Below are 15,504 nucleotides of genomic sequence, written 5' to 3'. Positions count from 1 at the left end.
GGGCAGGAGGAATTATTTGTTCCTGAATCTCTAAGCTATTTAGTAGATTTTTGATAATAATTTATAAGCTTGTTTATAAGTGGTTTATAAATGGATTTTAAAAAATGGTTCGAAATTTATATTAAGTTTTTTTTTGTACATTTGTCGCAAACAATTCATGTTTTTTCAAATAATTCACATTTCTCTGGGATGGAAAATTGTGTTATCTGGGGTCAAAATAGTAAAAAATTGTAGTACTTTCGAAAAGAATCAAATTAAAAAAAATGTTTTAAATTATTTGATCCTTAAAAAAATCGAAATAAAATTAGAAATTACAGCTTCTAAAAGGCTTTTTCATCAGAAATCTAGACATAAACTGCTTAATGAGATGGTTCTGGTTTTGACGAATAAGTTGTTTAACCCTTTCAGGCCTGATATGACCCAAAAATCAACATTTTCTAAAGTAGCCTATAATATTCGTATGGTTCTCAGGATCATTTTCCCATCAATTGAATATTCAGGCCTAAAAGGGTTAAACAGTGAATAATCTGTTAATTTGGTTGAATAAGGAAAAGTCCTTAACTTGCAAAACATACAAGAACTTTCCCCAGATGTCCAATTTTCAATGTTTCTTAGCAGAACTTGTACGAAGCACAGTGAAACCCTATTTTAATTACACATTTGAGCTTCACTTTTGTACGATTTTAACGTTTAATTAAAGAATTTGAACCGATTTGTCTCTAATGTGTTTTTATTTTCCCACACTACATTTTTTTTAAACGTTAAATTTTATTCTTATTTAAGATTCACGAAATTTACACTCATTTATCTGATCTCTAAATTAACTAGCGCTTTAGCAGTAAGACTAATCCATACCTTCGTCAAAACCAAATCCCATTAATTTGGATTACATCATAGATAATAATTGAATGAAAAGCCAACGTCAAAATTACACATAAGCTGACGATGATGTAAATCGCTGCAGCATCGCCAATTGAACCAAATAATTGAAACGAAAGTAATCATAAAGTAGATCCTATCATAGGTTTGAGAATAAGCTCACAACGTGGAATTCAAGTGAAAGCACACCTTGAACTCCACCACCTGCAGATTGTCTATTGAACTTCATTGTTACTTTCGTTCACAGTCATCGGAGGCCTGCCCAGGTTGTTGTCGTTGTGAGTGGGTTATTATTATTGAGCGCCCCTTCGATAACCCTGTAAGTAGGCGCTGAGAAAAAAGTCTAACAAGTGAATGTGATTTACGGTCACCCTTTGAATTGCATAACTTTCAAGGGTTGCTTCCCCTCCCAAATTCATTCTCTCCATTGTTTGGCACACGATTTTAAAGTTCCGTTATGAATAGGTATACAGACATGGGGGGCTGGTCGGTCAATCGATGATGCCCAAAGTGGATGCTGGGCGAACGTCTTTTGATTAAGTCATACGGCGAGATCGCGTAATTACATGGAAGAGCAAAGTTGAATAATTGATCCCACTTATCACTTCAGGTACAACACAGCAGGCTGGTGGGATCCTGGTGGGTGAATGCTAGAGTAAACGCACGTACATGACTTTTTTGCTAGTTTGAATGAGGAATTGTAATTAGTGTCAAGTGCTGGAGCAAGTGCTTTTGGTCACGTAGTTCAAACGATTGAGAATTTCTATACTGGAATTACGTTCTACGTGAGGGTGGGGTTAATTGAATTACTTAAATTTTACCGAGTAGAAATATCTTTGCTTAACATCTTATCAACAAACGATAACGATGTAAACAAGTGTGTTATCAATTTTAAACGGTTCAAAAATAAATCTCACTAATCTGCTTGTTTGTGATTAGACTTTCAAATTTCCACTTGTTATCACATAATTCCTTGGCCGTTTTGGGGGGTCCAAAAATTTACAACCCCCCCCTCAATTAGACTCGGCGGTGGCGATAGCCGAGCTTATCAATTGGCCTTACTTTCGGATTTGAATTTTCGGTTTTTACGTTTTCATAAAACAAGAGGAGCTAGAAAGCATCTTCAAAGTTCAAACCCATTGCAGCTTCGCGAGGCTTTTCCTCTCCATTTCCACTCTTCCTTCGATTGCTTCGCAGAGTAATGTGTATGCAAATTGCGGGGGGAAACATCCAAGAAAACACCGGCGAAAGTGTTTGTTTTAATTTTACTTTCACTATCGCGAGCTGGCGAGTTTTGTTTCGCGCGCCGAAATTCCAATTTCAATTTTCGGATAGGTGGGCCCCGTTAGATAAAGTGCTCACGTGCTGGGAAACTGAAAGCTCTTGGCGCTGATGGTTGTCTTGAAGCTGTTTATGGAAAGCAAGAATTGTGAGGTTTGGGTAAATTTCTATAGCAGCAAAGTCTTTTTAAAACAATGTTTTAATTTAAAAAAAAATTAAAACTAAAAGTTGTAAGAAAGAATATGCCTCGATTGTTGCAAAAACAACCACAATCCAGGGTTCACGTAATAGCTTTCCTAAAAAAAATCTTTTTTTTAATGTCGAAGCAAAACCAAAAAAAAGTCCAGACTCGATTATCCAAAGATGATAATCGAATGACGAACTAAAAAATTGTATTTTTTTATTTTCATTCTTAACACTTCACTCGAGTTCTACGACCCCATTTTTGTTAACTTTGAATGGTTGATTGCCTGTAAAATTAGAAAATGCATTTTTTTTAAATATTTCATGATCGCCATTTTGGCCGCCATCTTGGATTTTAAATTTCTATCTCAAATTTTGCCAAGGCCTTCGGATAATCGAGTCTGAACTATATTAAAAAAAAAACTGAAAATAATTACGTTCTACAAAAGCATCTCTTGGTGAGTTTAAATATATTTGTCGGGCCAGTGTCGGCCGCCCTTTTAAAGGTGTTAGTAACGATTTTTCATGATTTCCTCATAAATGCAACCTTTAAATCTACGACTAAGTCAACAAATTTCCCAATTTTGTATGTTTTACAAGTTGGCATCGTTGTCCAAAGTCATTATATTTTTATTAGTTTACAGAAGTTTGGCTATCTGAGCAATATTTTGACATGTGAACGTCTATTTTCATTGTACAGGAATTATTTTGCAATAAATTGAAAACCCCCTTTGATTATTTAACCAAGGGTCCTGATTGCTCCAAAAAGACTCAATCACTCGCGAGCGCAAATCTAGAGCGACGAAAAACTGCTCTGATGTATTCCTACCGTTCGTCACTTCCAAACCAATCGCTACCGAACACTCTCTCTTTGCTCTCCCTCTCATTCAAATCGGGTAGTACAGCGAATGGTTCGGAGAGACCGATTTTCGTTAAGTCGCTCGATGCTGACTGAGAATACTTTGCGATCGGCTTAGCTTTGATCATTTAAGAAACTGCTTAAAATCAATGATATCAATAATATTTTGCAATTTTGCAGTTTACACAACATCAAAGACACATTTGGCAGCAATTTCCACCATACCAAATTCTAATTGACGGCAATCTGTGGTAGTACAGGCCAAATGAGCATTGCGCTAGTATTTGTTTGACTCTCTCCTCTCTGAGCACATTCGTGTATGACTCAAGTTGACGGACGGAGTAGAAAAAGAAATTCACGAAGTATTTGTTTCGCTGAGTGAAGCGATTGAGCAAGCCGCTGGCAGGGAGCGGGTAGTGTTCGCTCGCGAATGGTTGCCTGTTCCAGTCGACAAAGATTCATTCGGTGATGAGTGAGTGATTTCTGATCTTTGAACTGAAAATCAGGACCCTGGTATTTAACAATAGTTTAGTGGGGATAGTTGATTCTACAAGGATTTTAAACCGATTTATATAAATACCATAATGAAACATTATTTATCTTTCAGATATTTATTTTTTTTATAAGATTTGTGGTAATACTTTCAGAATTTAAAATCACGTCTAATATTTCAAAAGGTTTAAATTGAAGAGGGTTGGTCATAACCGAGTTTTTTTTAAATAAAAAGTGAAATTTAAAAATCGTTTTTTTCGTACCGAAGCTTTGTGAAAAATATGGTTTTTGGACAATTAAAAGATTTTGTCATGAACAATTTTTAAATTATTTTTACAAGTAAACTCAATTGTGTAAAGCATTTTTTTAGTGAAATAATCCGATTACACAGTCCAACAAGATTTTGTCTCTGAGACGAGTATATGTGTTCCTAGTAGAATTTTGCCTGCTGAATCCGAATCCGGGTCCAGAATTGCTCCAAATGGTCCCAATTTTGAGATACACCCGTTTGAAATGTTAGTTTAAGCCAAAATTAGCTACTTTGTCGACTATTTTACAAAAGAACTATTGAATAAACAAATAAACCAATACATGTATCTTAAAGTTCACGTTTTCCCCTTTCTGAAACACCCCTGGATTTTAAAATTTGATTGTTTCTACGCATATTTATAGCCATTTTAAAATTATATTTTCAGTTGGTTCTCATTCAAGTTTTTCCAACTTGCATGCAACTGAAAATATAATTTTAAAATGGCTATAAATATGCGTAGAAACAATCAAATTTTAAAATCCAGGGGTGTTTCAGAAAGGGGAAAACGTGAACTTTAAGATACATGTATTGGTTTATTTGTTTATTCAACAGTTCTATTGTAAAAAAGTCGACAAAGTAGCTAATTTTGGCCTAAACTAACATTTCAAACGGGTGTATCTCAAAATTGGGACCATTTGGAGCAATTCTGGACCCGGATTCGGATTCAGCAGGCAAAAATCTACAAGGAACACATATTCTCGTCTCAGAGACAAGAAACATTTGATTTTTTGTTGAACTGTGTTATAGGCAAATTTATGCTTCAAAAATGATCAATTTAAAAATTTCATAAACGAAAAGCAACCTGAAAACATTATGTTCGGAATAATTAGACAGCATTCTACTATTTTTTTTAACTTTGTTGTTAGGACAATACTTTTATGAGATCTTAACATGCTAACTCCATGCAAAAACCAGTGTGTGTATTGTTTCCTAACTAGTTTTTTTTAACTGATGATATTTAGATTTTTTTGTTCTCCTAAATAAATATAGTTTGAAAGTTGGGAATGAAGTCTGACATTTTAAAATGCCTAAACACTTTTTTTGAACAAAACTTTTATTAGAAAACTTTTGATGGATGTTTATAGATAACAAATCGATAAGAAAACCCATAAATCCAGATTCTTGATTACAAGGCATCATGTCAGATCGGTCGTTTGGCGGCCATGTTTGTTTTTGACAAACATGCAAATCTTGATCCTGAAAGCATCAATCAAGAAATGATTTTCTACACGTTGTTTTTAGAAGCATTTTTCATATCGTGATTTATTTTTCATTTCACACACTATTTCTGGGCTCTAAATCCAGATCCATCATTGATTCAAAAAAGGGTGTCATTCTACGATTTTATAGCCTTTTGTGTCGACAGATTCAGTTAAAACTGATTAAATTGACGAACTTATGGTGCAAAATGCATATGTTTACTCTCCCCATAGAAAAAAATAAGAAAAAATAATACGAAAAAGGTTTTATCTATTTTGGTTCAATTTGAATCAACGTCCAAATCTCATGTACCAATGAACTGCGCATGGGCTAAGAAACCCCTTTTCGGGACAACTGAGTGAAAGTATTTGCACAAAGCTCAAATTCTAGGTCAACGACAAAACTAAACCGAAAGCGAGACATGAAAGCAAAGGCTCGCCTGCAAGTGACATCTATGCAGTGCATTTGGATTGACAGGGTGACCTCACAGATAAAACATAATTTGTTTATATGCTTTAAGTCATAAATTATTTTCGACTCAACCCATTAAACAGGTTATATGATTGTAATGTTTCTCGAAAAATACCCTCAAGATTTAGCCGGTTATACTCTCTTTTTACTGTATTTTATTTCTACAATGAATGTGTTAACGATTGACAATTTGTGATAGCTTATTAATTTTATTTTTTGACACCGCAAAACCGGAATCCACCAAACTTACAATACAACAACAACAAAAAATCCCTGCACGTTTACCGGCGATCGTCCTTCCGTCGACTTCTTCAGACGACGACGTCGCCGACGCCACCGCCAACTTTGATGAAGACACGACGGCGCTGCGCGCGCTCTCCGTAGAGTCGCAGCGGGCCAACGCCCGAAGCATCGCGTTCAGTTGAATTTCAACCGTCGACCTACTCGGATTAGCGGCGCGCGCGCACACACACACGCTACCAACACATTGCCGCACGTGGTTTGTTTTCATTTTTTTTGTTCCTTTTGTTTTCGCGCGGCGGCTAGTCGACCTGGACTAAGTTGTGTTTGTTTATTTTTTTTAAACTTAATCTGTGTTAAGTTCTTACGCGTAGTGCATTTAGTGTCCGGATTCCAGAAGGGTTTTAATGGATTAGTCACCAAAGTGAAACGTTGAATTAAGTTCAAGTGTTGCAAGCGTGTAATCGAAGAACATCGATCGCTTAATGGTCTTCGGCAAGGTGGAAAAGTGTGACACACCAGCAGGCCTGTGATCGTGCAACAATTTGTGTGCCTCAATCGAAACGAATTGCTTTGAGGGTGGTGGTCAGTAGCGACCGGCAGCCGGAGTATCAGTCCAGCGGGAACCTTTATATGGATTAATATAATCATTATTCACGATGAATAGCAATGAAATCAAGGTAAGTCGAGCTTTCTTCGTATAGGTGTGTGACGATTTCATGATAAATGTCTGGGCGGTTTGAGTTGTACGGATTGCGACCCGGTTACTTAAGCCGAATCCTTGTAAGGGGTGTGGCTTAATTTGGATTTATGATATTTGGTTCATGGCCGTGGTTTACTCAAAATAGTTTGGAAAATTCTTTAGCATCAATCATTAGATTTGAAAAGGTGTTAAGTCATTCATTCAGGGTGTATTCAAAATTAGGATCGGATTAAAAAAAAAACATGCAAAAAAAAAATAAACATCAGCTTAAATATTAAAAAAAAAAACGATTCAAACGTGAGTTTAGCAATAGTTAAAGTAAATATTTTAAAATGATAAACTTAGTTAGTCATTGCAAATATTTCTCTAATATTCTTTATTCCATTTTTTCGTTCTTGATAGAATAGTTTTTATGTTTTAAAAAAATGAAAAAATAAAATTGCCAAATAAATTCTAGATCTTTTTTCGGTTTTTAAAAATAAGTTAAAGAATCTTGATTAGATTTTTTAACGGAAAATGGAAGTTAATTATTTTTAAAAGGAATTATTGTTTATGGAGTCCCTCTGAATTGAAAAATAAATGCTTCCATTTTTGAAATATTTCGCTTAAAAATGGTTAGACTTCTATTTTATTCTAAAATTGTCAATTATTTGATGGTATTTGGCATAATTTTATTAAATAAAGTTCGATGGACAATTATGACTGTTTTATTAATATTTTTTAAAATCATTATTTAGGTAAGCAATGCCTTTTGTTTTGAAATTATGGAAAAATCTGGAATCTACAAAAATCGATCTGTTAACAAAAATCCGGGCAGTTCAAGAACTTTATGTGATTAACGTTATCTAAAAAGCATCGTATATTTAATTAAATACTTAAAAACTTCATTGAACTTAACTTCAATGATATTTATAAAAAAAAATTTATATTTTTTGCAATGGCCAAAATGCAATAAATAAAATTTTCAAAACAGTTGTTCGTCTTTTGATGCATTAGAAGTTAGATAAAGACAGGACAAAGATGAAAAATATCAAATGAATGTAAAAATGCAAAGAAAAAACAAAAAAAAAATCGAAAAAGAAACAAAGAAAACAAAGACAATATATATAATATTTCAATTATCAAATTCAGAAAAAAACCTTTTTTGATGATTATGTATTAAATAATTTCTATTATTTACAAACCGTAAGATGATCTAACCAACTCAGTGTCTTACCAGCGTGAAGCAATTTAGGTCTAACACGCGACACCCTACCGGTGTGACACCCTTCGTCAGATCTCCAACTCGAATGCATAAACATTTTTTCCAGCTACTCAAAGCACCCTTTTTTAGTACCAGTATAGTAGCAACTAACCTCGCTGGGGGTTTTCCGTTCGTACAAAAAAAATCACCCTCTCAGTCGCTCTAGAATAAGCCCCAATCGTGGAATCTTATTTAGAAGAATTAATTAGCTCGTGGGAATTTTAAGCCCTAAACAAGTTCAACTTTAGCACGCACCGAACTCTATCGTTGATTCCGGTTAAGCATGATCACACGCAATCAGAACGCCACTACAATTGCTTCGGAAGGGGGGAAGCTGCGAGATAATTGTACAACTTGAGCCCGGCTGGAGCGGCGTAATTATAGAGCAGCAGTAGACTGTAGGTACAGATAACGCCGGTCTAATGATTGTAACGGAACAGTTCATCGACATTGGCGGGCGGGCAGAAGGGCAGAGTTCAGCCGCGGTTTGTTTTAAGTTAAATGGCGATTGCGGGATATGAGCTAGGGCTTTCGAGGTGTCACGTGACTTTTGAGGAAAGGGAGTGTCATTGGAAAATGGGCGGAGTCATTTGGTTGTTGATTGCTGTGTTTGCCCTTGAAAATCAGGGAGGCATTTTTTTCGAAATACTTCAAAAAATTAATGGAAGTTGAAGTCTAATCAAATGAAAATAATCTAAACTGCATATTAAGCATGCTTGGGCTCGTTTGGAAATATTCGTCAAAACTGCATACACTACTGTTATCATTTAAATGTTGATACCATGGCTTCTAATTCCTATCCTTAAACTTTTTTTTATGGAGGCGAGGGAAGTAAAGTTCAAAAAATATTTGCAGCGGCCTGAGTTTTTCTTTTTGTAAATTTGCACTTTTATTTACTGCTGAAACAAAGCCATAATGTATCAAAAAAAAAAAAAAAAAGTTGGGAAGAAAAACTAGTTGAATTTTAAAGTTGATTAAACAATTAAGCAACTAAGCAATCCTGAAAATAGTTAAATAAATTTTGAATTGATTTTAGTTTTTTTATATTTTGAAATTTGTACCAAGCTACAGAAGGCATTTGTACAAATGAAAAAGTGTATGAACTTCTGAACCAAGCTTAACTATCTAACATTATTAAGAGCTGTTGAGTACACATATTTTTATTTATAAAAATAAAAGAACAACCTAAGAAAATGTGTTTCTTTTCAAAAATATTAGCTAATTAACTTTCCAATTAGTTGTCATTTATTTGCAATTATGGCTAAATCAACCAGTTATTTTGATCTAAAATTCTAAAATCAATAAGGCCGGAAAAATCAGGAGGCAAAAAAATATTTTTTCAAAAGAACATCAATATTTCAATGGAAACAGAAGTGTAATCAACTGAGAACAATCTAAAATGCCTTTCTCTGCATTGATTATCATATTTAGCATGATTGGGCTCGTTAAAAAATATTTTGAACTTTTATGAAATAACAATGTACAGCACCGCAAAAACTTTTTTTTTTTCTCGCAAAAACAAAATTTTCGTCAATGCTTGGAAATTTTGGAAATCAATGATTGCAAAACAACTGGACAGGTGTATAATGCATTTTAAAACACTTTTGTCATTCAAATGCTGACACCGTATCCTGTAATTAATTTTTTTGCCCCCCCCCCTCGATTTTGATCTGAGTCGAGGAACATAAACTACAAAAAATATTTGCAACGGCCTAATTGATAAATTTTATCTGACACTTTGAAAAAATACCCGCAAAAAAAAATTTGAGACCCGTGTTCTAAAATTGTCTTTAAATGTTTAAGCATTGAAACAATCGAGTTATTAGCTGTCGATCTTTTTTTTTTTTTCATAAAATTATTTTTATTAGGTCCTTTTCGGTACTGGGACCTGGTTAGGACCGAGTCGGCTTTTGTAATTACATTTGACTTAATAATTACAGAGGATCTTGTGTGTAAATGTTAGTGGGAGGGGAAGCTGTCGATCTTCTCGATATCAATTTTGCTCCATCTGTCAATATTTTTCTCAGTCCCTTCAAAAGCATGCTTTGATTTTTTCATTCTATATTTTGATACCTCCCGCTCTCGATGGTCTCTTCAATATCGACACAGAGAGAGTTCACTGTATGGCAATTTAAGAGTCAATTTGAGGTTGGGAAAAAAAACTCTTTATGAATCCTGCAAATATTTCTTTAAACTTTGAATTTGTTGCCTTCGGTATGCCCAAAGAAGCCATTTTGCATCATTAGTTTGTCCATATAATTTTCCATACAAATTTGGCAGCTTTCCATACAAAAATTATATATGAAAATTCAAAAATCAGTATCATTTTAAGGAATTTTTTGATCGATTTGGTGTCTTTGGCAAAGTTGTAGGTATGGATAAGGACTACTCTGAAAAAAAATGATACACGGTAAAAAAGATTTGGTGATTTTTAATTTAACTTTTTGTCACTAAAACTTGATTTAAAAAAAAAACACTATTTTTATTTTTTTTTTGATATATGTTTTAGGGGACATAAAATGCCAACTTTTCAGAAATTTCCAGGTTGTACAAAAAATTTTTGACCGAGTTATGAATTTTCGAATCAACACCATTTTTTTTTTTTTTTTTTTTTTCAAAAAATCGTAATATTGGTCAAAAATTTTTCAACTTCATTTTTCGGTGTAAAATCGAATTTGCAATCAAAAAGTACTTCAGTGAAATTTTCATAAAGTGCACCGTTTTCAAGATATAGCCATATTTAGGTTTTTTTAAAATAGTTGCAGTTTTCCATTTGTTTTTAAATTAGTGCACATGTTTGCCCACTTTTGAAAAAAAATATTTTTGAAAAGCTGAGAAAATTCTCTATATTTTGCTTTTTTGAACTTTTTTGTTCCGATTTTCAATGTTAAAATATGAAACATTTGTGAAATTTTCCGATCTTTCCGAAAACATTACTCTTAAAATTTTCAAATCAAGACTAACATTTCAAAAGGGCCAAACATTCAATATTACGCCTTTTTGAAATGTTAGTCTTGATTTAAAAAAAATGAAAATATTTTTTTCGGAAAGATCGGAAAATTTCACGAATGTTTCATATTTTAACATTGAAAATCGGACAATTAGTTGCTGAGATATCAAGGTTAGAAAATGGAGGGTTGTTTGGGTGAGACTTAGAAAACATAAATTTTCCTGCTTTTTAAACCTTTGCATGGTAATATCTCAGCAACTAAACGTCGTATCAACAAAGTTCAAAAAAGCAAAATATAGAGAATTTTCTCAGTTAAAAAAAAAAATTCAAATGTGGGCAAACTTGTGCACTAATTTAAAAAAAAAATGAAAAACTACGACTATTTTCAAAAAAGTTACCTAAAAAGGGTTATAACTTGAAAACGGTGCACTCCATCTAAATTTCACTAAAGTACTTTTTGATTGCAAATTTGATTTTACATCGAAAAATAAAGTTGAAAAATTTTTGCGACCAATATTTCGATTTTTTGAAAAAAATAGTGTTGATTCGAAAATTCATTACTCGGTCAAAGATTTTTTGCACAACCTGGAAATTTTCGAAAAACATATCAAAAAATAAAAAAAATAAAATAGTGTTTTTTTCAATTCAAGTTTTAGTGACAAAAAGTTAAATTAAAAATCACCAATTTTTTTACCGTGTATCTTTTTTTTCAGTGTAGTCCTTATCCATTCCTACAACTTTCCCGAAGACACCAAATCGTTCGAAAAATTCCTTCAAAAGATACAGATTTTTGAATTTTCATATATAATTTTTGTATGGACAGCTGCCAAATTTGTATGGAAAACAAAGTAATGATGCAAAATGGCTTCTTTGGGCATACCGATGGCACCAAAAAAGTTTCAGCTGGATTAAAAAATACAAAAAAAAAAATCGAATGACCGAAATCTCAGAGAATTGCTCTAATGCATTTCACACCATCAAAACAAATGTGTTCATTCGTTAATTGGTACAATAAATCTCCAACAAGTGTTATAAGTCGACTTCTGACCTCCCTTTAACTACTAAGCTGTGGTGGCCGAGGCAATTAAGTCATTGGGTTAGTCTGTCAAAGGTTTCTGGTTCGATTCCCGTGGTCGACATTTTTGTTTTTTTGACGGATGAACTTTTTTAGCAAATGAACCTCGACAACGCTGCCAAGTTTTGGGTGTAGGTATACTATGTTTGTAAAAAAAACAAAATATAATAATTTAAATAATTTTAATTAATTATTTTTTACATGAACTGAAAATGTGCTTGAAATTAAAGGTGTGAATTGGAGGAGATAATATGTAAAGCAACCTTCATTAATCGATTTTTATTCATAATTTAAAAGCCAACCTTTTCAAGCCTGTAAATATTGTGCAGAAATTTTGAACATCGTTCTAACGTTGCTAACAAATCCAGCCTGTTTTTTTAAAGACTTATGTGCGTCACATGTAAACATTCAATGTAGTTGATAGTTAAACTTTTTTCGAGGTACCAACCCGATACAGCCCAATTTTATGTCGTACACCGGATGCATAAATTTATCATTGACTTTCAAAACTCAATGTCATCAACATCTTCCAGCCAAAAATTGTAGCAAGTGCTCGTAACTATGAACTTGACTTTTTTTCTGGGTAAGCGAAAGGAAACCCTTAAAAATAGAAAGGAAAATCACGCAAGAAGGTAAATTCGGTTCATACTGGTTTTTCGTCAGTTTGTTTCTGTTTTGGTAAAAACTTCACTAATGCATAAGATGGAATTCCTCTGATAACACTATTTTATTGCCGTCTAGAAATTTTGAGAATTTTCAAAATGACTTAACGCTTTTGAATCGGAATTTAAATTATTTACATCTTAAAAGCCCTCGAAAATAGAAACAGTCCTGATAGAGGGTGACGAGCGGGAATTCCCGGGAAAAAATTCCCCGGAAATCGACCATTTTTGGACCTCTCGATTCCCGGGAAATTCGGTCGAGACTCCCGGGAAATTTTTAACTTATAAATATTGAAGCATAATTATATAAACTAATCAAAAATTATTTGAAAAATTCAAAATTGTTTGGAACATTGGATGTTCAAATTCAAATAAACCAATGCTTCTCTAATCTTCCTATTAATTTTTTTTTATTTTTTAAATTTTAACTTGTAAAAAATTCCAATAACTATAATCGAGAGAAGCCAAAAAAATGTGAACCCCAAAATTAACCTTAAAACATACTCTGCAGTTACACCCCAGAAATGAAATTTAATGTTTTCTTTTTTTATAAATCTAGAGTGTTTATAGGGCGTTATGAAAAAAACTCTAGAAATATTATTTTTATTTATTATTTCGAAGAGGTAAAAGCTTTTTCAAGATAAGTTCAAATTCCATATCTTCTCTCGAGCATAGCAATCCTTATTTTTTTTTAATTCTAAGTACCTAAGTTAATTTTCAAGGTAATTTCTTTTTGATGTCAAAGCGATGTAATTTTATGTTTCACGTCAACCTCAATATTAAACTCTGGAGCGGTAATCTTTGTAAAGTTAAGGTTCGCCAATTGTGAATACTCCGGTTTTCCTGATAACTGTAAATATATCTTCAATTAAAATTTACAGTTGACCTTAAAAAGGATGAAAAAAAATTAAATTGTTGTTTTGAGTCGTTCTTTATCATATTGCAAAAATCTCGATACTGGGAAATTATAATAATAAGAAGTTCATGGAACAAGTTTGTGCAACATTTGAAAAGTCACTCATTGCGAATTATGATTCATAAAAATTTTAAAACAATTATAGTAAACTATAAAGTTCCTAATAATTATGAGTATACTTAATTTAACGAATAAATAACAATACTTTTCTTTTTAAATTTTGCCACTATTGGCATAGTAAAAAAAACTCCCGGGTCCCGGGAATTCCCGGGAAATGGCCAAATTCAACTCTCGATTCCCGGGAAATTGAAAATCTCGAGAATCGTCACCCTCTAAGTCCTGAAAAGCTACCTAAAAGCCAAAAGTTTAAGCTTCGAACCGGTTCAGCCACCGAAACGAATCATCACCACCTTCCTGGGCAACCCCCTCTCCGACTGACGTCAAACAAGTGTGGTAGCTTGCAGGCGGCTTATTAGCGGTATTTTGATTGTTCAATAAGGCGAAGCAGTCTTTAACTTTGATGACTTTTCATAAAACTTTGTGTAGATGCTTGTGATTTTATGTTTTTTTTTTTCAATTTTTTTATCGTAAGACTTTTTTGTAGAACAAAAAAAAAAATTGTTTAAAATACCAATATAAAAAGAAATAAATCTAAAAAAATAACTGAAACAAATATTGCTTGCGAAATAATGACGTCAAACCAAATCTGACCACAATAAATGTATTCAAACTAATGCACCCGATCGGACTACTTCAAATGTGACACAGTGAACTTTCGCGTGTGTTAGCCTCTGTCTAAAATTAGTATGCTTTGGAGGTCGCTTGTCTTGTTTTGATATTCGTTTCTTAGAAGATTTTTGGATGCTAGATTTAAGATGTCTCTTTTTGTCGTAAAAAATTCAGCATTATTAAACAGTTAGGTAGATGGCCCTTGGCGATCCCTCTTCGACATTTGAGTGTCATTAGCAGGCCAAGCGTTCAGAAAACTGCGATCTGTTGAGAGTTGAGCAAACTGTAAGAAAAAAAAAACGAACTTTTAAGATCCCGCCTGCTTAGATGTTTGTTTTAACCGCTTCGCCGGTTGACTTGCCTCCTGCGGTCATGAGTGACACTTTATTGATTTTGATTGAGTAACAGCGCCGTTCAATTGGGAAAAAAATGCGACCCTGAGACGTTTCGCAATAAAATGGTCCGTTTTAATCATGTTTTTATAGCCTAAAAATAGAGAAAAATTGGTCAACCGTGCAACTGCAATATAAAAATAAAACATTTGAAATTGTATATCCGCAAAAAATCAATTAACGACAGCACGAAAGCAAAAGTTTTGATAGTGCTGGTTGCCAATAAACTTGACTTTTGCACTTGGTAGCGTGAAAGGAAATCATTTTTAAAAATGTGAGGAAATTCTCAAAAAGGTAAAGGCGTTACGCAAAAAAACATTGCTTTAATAACCTAAAAATAGAGTAAAATCGGTCAACCGTGCAACCGCGAAATAAAAATAAAAAAGTGGAAATTGAACGTCCGCAAAAAACCATTAAATGACAGCATTAAATCACTGCAAAAGCCTTGAAAGTACTGGTTGCTATTGAACTTGACTTTTGCTCTTGGTATCGCGTAAGGAAATCATAAAAAAGTGTGTGGAAATTCTCGAAAAGGCAAAGGTTTCAGTTCCCAACCGGTTTTCCGGCAAATCAGCTTCTTTACGGTTCCATCGGTATAACCGTGAAATAAATTTGCATCAAATGTGTATTAAATTAATTCTTTTGAGTTTTTGTTTGGATTTGACCTATTCGTTTAAAAAAACGAGTTCAAATTTTGAAATATTTTTAAATGTGATTTGACATGGAAAAACCTCGTCTAGAAAATCGATCTAGTTTTCCATGAGCCTGAACGAGAGAGCTGAGCGCGCGTGCGCGTGTTGAAAGTGCTGGCCTACTGCGCCTTAATCGATGGTGTGCCTTAACTTGCAACTTGGTGCTGGAGCTTAAGAATTTGTAGTTCAACGTGCCGCCGATTGCAGTGGCTGCCCTTGGCATTGAG

General features: G+C 33.6%; 1 protein-coding gene across 1 annotated transcript in view; it reads left to right on the top strand.

The window, feature by feature from the left end:
• Window positions 1-6,222: 6,222 nt before the first annotated feature.
• LOC120420633 (long-chain fatty acid transport protein 4) overlaps window positions 6,223-15,504 on the top strand; it is a 29,411-nt gene continuing 20,129 nt past the window's right edge. The window contains exon 1 of the mRNA XM_039583709.2: window positions 6,223-6,595. Within this exon, the coding sequence (XP_039439643.2) occupies window positions 6,575-6,595 (21 nt within the window). The 5' untranslated portion in view covers window positions 6,223-6,574. The remainder of the gene's footprint in view (window positions 6,596-15,504) is intronic.

The sequence above is a fragment of the Culex pipiens genome, chromosome 3 (assembly GCF_016801865.2).
Source record: "Culex pipiens pallens isolate TS chromosome 3, TS_CPP_V2, whole genome shotgun sequence".
In the NCBI taxonomy this organism is placed as follows: domain Eukaryota; kingdom Metazoa; phylum Arthropoda; class Insecta; order Diptera; family Culicidae; genus Culex; species Culex pipiens.
This window is presented reverse-complemented; position numbering and strand designations above follow the sequence as displayed.